The sequence below is a fragment of the Rhagoletis pomonella genome, unplaced genomic scaffold (assembly GCF_013731165.1).
Source record: "Rhagoletis pomonella isolate Grant_MI unplaced genomic scaffold, Rhpom_1.0 Rhpom_scaffold_00002, whole genome shotgun sequence".
In the NCBI taxonomy this organism is placed as follows: domain Eukaryota; kingdom Metazoa; phylum Arthropoda; class Insecta; order Diptera; family Tephritidae; genus Rhagoletis; species Rhagoletis pomonella.
This window is the reverse complement of record NW_023458556.1, coordinates 17729320-17735544: the sequence shown is the minus strand read 5'-3', so window position 1 is coordinate 17735544 and position 6225 is coordinate 17729320. Positions and strand designations below refer to the sequence as shown.

Sequence of the window (6225 nt, the reverse complement as noted above, 5' to 3'; positions counted from 1 at the left end):
ACATGCATCTGTTTTATGTTCAACAGACAAGTTCGCTCGGTAAGTTAATTTTTTAAGGATTTTAAATTAACTTGAAAAAATATTAATTTAGGTAGTTACTAAGTCTTCAGAAATACATCAATACATATTTTTACAGGCTATTAGTTTTACACAAAGTTCGTAATTAGGTATATGTATAATTATTTTTAAATTTAATTCATTATAACTACATATATAGATACATGGGAGGTTCAAAAATATAACTACATAGGTATTGTAAAGCCGGCTCATTCACTTGTCTCAAACAGAACATGTAATCGCAACGATTCCTTTTAGGGGTGTTGAGAAGCGCATCACTAGGCCAGTGCATTTTAATAGGTGTTAATTTTTGTATATTTGTAAGGGATTTTATATGACCTACTATTTTAAATAAAGAGATTTTAACATTCAATTTTTTTCCAAAAAATAACCAACTCGCAATGAGATGATAAACTAGTTCCCCCCGGGGATTAGTCAACAATTTTGTCGAATGAGCGCCAGGTGTAACTTTCCACATACATAAGTATGGGTTTGGTCTAAAATTGGCTTTCCATGTCAATCTCTGTTATGGATAATGAACTATCGAAGTGCTGCATAGTATTTTCCAAACATTTGATTCTATAAGATTCAAAGGGGTTTCATATTAATTTCATTTGTAGTTTTCACATTTTCACATTCCCCATGTCGGAAGCCAACTGTACTGTTATATGTGTTCATCAACTAAAATGTAATACGGTTAAATTCATTTTCCTTAGATTGTACAATATCAGCCAGTCAAATATGAACTATTTCCACTGTCGCCGGTGTCAAGGCATCGGCTTGGAATTGTACAACGCAAAACACTTGTACTGGATTTAGATGAAACACTTATTCACTCACATCATAGCGCTATGTCGAGAAATACCGTCAAGCCGGGCACACCACATGACTTCACGGTCAAAGTAATAATTGATCACCATCCGGTACGTTTCTTCGTTCATAAACGCCCCCATGTGGATTATTTTTTGGATGTGGTAAATACTATTTTAAATAACCTGAATCATATTTGAATATTTTCATTTCATCTTTATATTGTTCTCTCTAGGTTTCACAATGGTATGACTTAGTTATATTTACAGCCAGTATGGAAATATATGGAGCAGCGGTTGCTGATAAACTGGACAACGGACGCAACATTTTGCGTCGCCGCTATTACCGTCAGCATTGTACGCCTGATTTTAGCTCTTACACCAAAGATTTATCTGCTATCTGCAGTGATTTGAATAGAGTAAATAATAGAAAACTTTCTGGCATATATGTACATACATGTGTACATATATGTATGTATATTTATTTACTTATCAGTTATTTTTGTTTACTTAGATTTTCATAATTGACAACTCCCCTGGTGCATACCGTTGTTTTCCCAACAACGCGATACCAATCAAGAGTTGGTTCTCTGACCCAATGGATGTTGCGTTGCTATCACTACTTCCAATGTTGGATGCGTTGAGGTTTACAAAGGACGTGCGTTCGGTTTTGTCAAGAAATTTACATTTGCATCGTTTATGGTAGCAGGTGGGTGCAAAACTAAATAAAATTAGATAAGTAAGTACATATCGCTCATTTAGATACTACAAGACTGTCATAACTCAAAAAAATACCAGTAGTTTTAAGGAGACGCGCTTAAAGCTTTCAAATGGCTCACAATGTACAGAAAAAAAGAAATGATTATTTTGTTCTTACTAAAAAAGATCTTAATACAATACTTCTACGCAATATAAAACATGATATAACAAGTAGTTCTGCATCTTTTGAAAAAAATAGGTTTTTTGAGTTATGACAGCATTTTAGTTAGTGAGCAATATGTATGTACATTAGGGCGGTCCAAAAATGCATGTGGAAAAGTAAGGTCGTAATTTTAAAGCTCTCAGCCTCTAGGATTGTACTATACCGAAAAAATATACCACAATTTTGTTATTTTGAAATCAAAAAATATTTTAGAGGTCGACCAAAGCGCTAAAAGTTGTCTTCGTAGAAATGGTATATAATTCTTGAAAATCAATATTTTTCAATCGAAAAACTCTGTTTCTCTTCAGAACACTACCAATAGATAATTATTAGTATAATAATACCTAATTGTTTTGTTAACCATTTTTTTCATAGCAACGGCGGGCAAAAATTCTGAAAATGCAACGGGTGCAAATCGTCGCCTGGGTAAAACATTGTCGTAAGTTAATTTCGGCAGGTTGTGGGAAATCGCGATTGATGTTTGGAATGCAATTTCTCAAAAACGCGAAGATAGATTTTCTCCAAAGTCTCTGAAAATGTTAATAGTTCACAAAATTCTTAAATTATTTAATTTTTAACGTTTATTTTTATTAGTTTTGAGTTTATGAAGTATTTTCTTTAGTAAAATTTTGTAGTAAGCGTCATTTGTCCACACATTGTCCACTAAATTAACGACACTTTTTACTCAATTAAACGAGATATCCAAAAATGGAGAACGCCATTTTTAAGATATCGATTAGTTTAATATGACTGTGCCACTACTAAATTTTTAATAAATTATTAAAAAAATTGTAGTCAACGTCTCGGAAACTAAAGGAGATATCTAAAAGCTGATAACACCAATCGAAAGACCTTATTTCAAAACATATAACTGCATCTAGAACTAAAAATCGTCAAAATTGCGCTTACGACAATCTTTTGTTTTTAAAATAAAAAATAGGGGTATATTTTTTCGGCATAGAACAATCCCAGAGGGAGAGACCAATAAATTTCCGACTTTACTTTTTGGGCCACCCTAATCTTAATACATACATACATACATATGTATGTCTGAATGCGCCATCCTTGACTTTTCAGACGCTCTAAGCAGACTAACACGCAAAAATACCCTAGTCCTTTCAGACCGGTTATTTATTTACGTAAATATACGATATAGAGTTGCGTTAGAAAGATATTTTTCTATGCGTGTGTTTCAGAGCGAACCCAGTAGACCGTGCAAGTTTTTAATACTTTCCCCTCACTTTTCATCTGTGAAGCATAAAAACTTCCATGTCTATTCAAACTAACAAAAGCATATATGCTGACATGAATAACATTAGGAGCACCTAACAAAATGGTCTGTTGGGAAGTCATACTGCATTTTTCGGTGTCTGAAATTTCTGAGGGAAACTACTGCTCCAGACTAGTATCGAGGCTCAATAGTCAGTAGATAAATAGAAATCAAAGTTGCTTTTGAATGAGGTGAAATAGGGCTCTATGTTTGTATAGAGGGAGCATTTGACAACACGTCATATATTCACGCTCGTACGGCACTAGAGATGAGAAATATGTGTAAATGGGCAGCAATCGAACTCAAAACTAACATTGTTACAACCAAGGCGTATTTAACAAGGTGGTGTTGGCCGTATATAAGTAAAAAATTACACTAACAAATTATACGCTGATGTCCATACTGTCATTGGTATGAGTTACAACAAACACATCATTTTGACGTAATGGCCTCCACGGCGAAAAACTCAGCTGTCGCCCCAACACCACCTTGTTTAATACACCTTGGTTACAACCTAACAACGCGTTGGCTTTCCTCTGCGTTTGATATTAAATGAAAAGCACTCGCGTTTTGATAATTTGATAAAGGCGGTATACAGGTTTTTATTTAAAGTTGCTTGGGGTGTAGCATACCAGGCCCCTCTACTCTACCTCTAACTTAGTTGAGTTGTATCTGAGACCTCTCAACTATTTATTGCTATTGCCGTTCACAACTGTTTTCAGTTGACTGTAGCCATTGAAAAAGTCGGAAATTCGCTAGACATTTTATTATTTTCATAATATCATGCTATTTTAATGATATTAAAATAATTAAAAGCAAAAAAAGGAACTCAGTTACGAATTATGTTTTACCGATGAGCCCGAGGATGCTAGTGCCAGACAACTAACAGACAACTACGTTTTCAAAGTAGAGTTGAGTTGTGTCCCACAATACCAATTTACAACTTACGAGTCAACTATCTTGAAAGTTGTGAATCATAAAGTCTGTCCAAGAATTCCATTCTCTACATCGTGAAGTTTGCCGACATATGTACGTTAAAAAAAAAAAATCATGCAACTTTTCGAGGAGTTTTTAGATTTCAAAAATTGGTATAGAAGACGGCAGCTGAGGCTGAGTGGTTAGCGCTGCGTACTACCACTCCTTTAGGACCTGGGTTCGATCTCTGATCCGAGCTACATCTAGAACAAAAAAAGTGTATTTCTAACAGCGGTCGCTACTCGGCAGGCAATGGCAAACCTCCTAGTGTATTTCTGTTTTGAGTCTGCAGGTCCTTCTCTCTTAACGTCAAACTATTATTATGGATTTAAATATTGGGTCTTATGAATAAAAACTAAGCAATTGCTTTTTCTTAAAATTTCAGACCCTTAACTCAATTTATTCAAAGAAATTTAAGTAAAAGGTCTGAAATTTTTAGAAAAAGCAATTGCTTAGATTTTATTCATAAGCCCCAAAATTTCACAACGTTATAAGATAATTAAATTTCCTTACGATATATGGCATTCATACATACATACATTTTCATATGAAAACAGAGTACATATTTTGCTAAAAATCCCGTTTTTTTACAGTTTTACAGATTAAAAATTTGGTGCTGTGACGCTTAAACGATTTTTTAGTTTGTTTTATATGATAAGCACTATAAATAAATCAAAAGGAAGGCAAATACAAAAACATAATTTTTGACATACAGAAATATTTTTGACATCTTTTTAATCCTATCAAGGAGAGATAGCTTCCACCCCACGCCGGTTTTCCATATACGCATTTTTAGCGTAATTTAAATGAAATTGCTATTTCTATAAATCCGTGGAGAACTTATTTAATATAATTTGTACATTATATATACTTAATTTTCTAAAGGATTTTCCAATCTGATGTATGTAAATTATGATAAATATGTATGTGTTTTTGATTTAACTATTATTTATTAGTAGAAATAATAAAATATTCAATTAGTTTAAGTATACATATACATAGTGTTTTTTCATAAAAAGAAAAAAAATTAATGAACGTATTAATATGAACTTTTTGCTTTTGTTGAACGTTATTTGATGATCAAAATGAAAAACTTATGTATGTTATAATTTAGCATTTAACGGCAGCGCAACAGAATCTATTTTAAATGATCAACACAATCTAAAACTAAGCAAATTGAAATATCATAAGGAAAACGAACTAAATCAAAGTGGTGTATGTGTGTGTATTTAGATTCTAAACGTACACAGATGCACAGCAGAAGGTAATAAAAGTATAAATAAGAGCTAATAAGCTGTAAAGAATGAAAAATAACCAGCAAAGTATCCTTTTGATAATAGCAGTATTATCGGAGTCTTGCACGGATTGCGCGGTAAAAACCGGTTTTCCTATGGGACCGCCTGGCAGTCTTGTAGGTTTATCCGTGCACCGTGCAAGGGCTGTGCAAGACTGCGAGAATTCCGCTATTATGTTTTCACTGTAAAAAAGAAATTAAAATAATACCGGCTTTGTCTGGAAAATGGAGCAAATTAAAATAAGAACAAAGTGACTCAGTTATAATTTAGAGTAAACTCTACATATTGCTCATTTACTACAATAGTGTGATAATCCAGAAAATATAAATTATGAGTTGAGTATGCAGAAATTACCGCTTCGTCTACTTCGAAGTTGTATAAAAATTTCACAGCTGTATCGATTACCAGTAGCTCACTTGAACAAAATATAGGTTCATTTTTACTATGGGAGTATACATATCGCTAGCTTCTTGTATTAATATATGAGTCTTCATAAAGAGTGGACTTAGCAACTTTTTACTCTAAGCTAGCGATATGTAAATTTCGCTTTTGTTGAGTTTGGACATTTTTGAAGTAAATGAGCGATATGTACATACATACATACATACATATGTATGTCGAAAAATTAGAATGACAAAAAAATTAGCTTTTAAGTTTGTAGTAAGTGGAGTATGTAGTGTATAAAACGGAATAGTTGATTAAGACGGCCCTTATATCAAAGACAGTCTGTCGCATAAATGTCTTATAACATCTAACACAAGTTATGTAGTTTAAAGCATTTTTGTTTGTACATTTTTCCTTGAAATTTATTGCGAAATATGAGTTATATGGTTTATACTTATCATTTGGTTATACATAATTGTCATTAAGCAACAGATTGTAGAACACTTGCCACCC

At 33.1% G+C, this 6225-nt stretch overlaps 1 protein-coding gene across 1 annotated transcript; it reads left to right on the top strand.

Annotated features, from left to right (window-relative positions):
* Positions 1-6: 6 nt before the first annotated feature.
* LOC118733189 (CTD nuclear envelope phosphatase 1 homolog) lies at positions 7-4970 on the top strand. Its single transcript, XM_036462479.1, has 5 exons — positions 7-39; positions 774-1031; positions 1103-1285; positions 1381-1575; positions 4627-4970. The coding sequence occupies exons 1-4, from the start codon at positions 16-18 to the stop codon at positions 1570-1572; spliced, it is 657 nt and encodes a 218-aa protein (XP_036318372.1). The 5' UTR covers positions 7-15; the 3' UTR covers positions 1573-1575; positions 4627-4970.
* The last annotated feature ends 1255 nt before the right edge of the window (positions 4971-6225 follow it).

Excerpts from the sequence above, each read along its gene's own strand:
- LOC118733189 (XM_036462479.1), top strand. The coding sequence starts at position 16 with ATGTTCAACAGACAAGTTCGCTCG. Across the intron at positions 40-773 it reads TCAACAGACAAGTTCGCTCG|ATTGTACAATATCAGCCAGT; the intron begins GTAAGTTAATTT and ends CATTTTCCTTAG. Across the intron at positions 1,286-1,380 it reads TCTGCAGTGATTTGAATAGA|ATTTTCATAATTGACAACTC; the intron begins GTAAATAATAGA and ends TTGTTTACTTAG.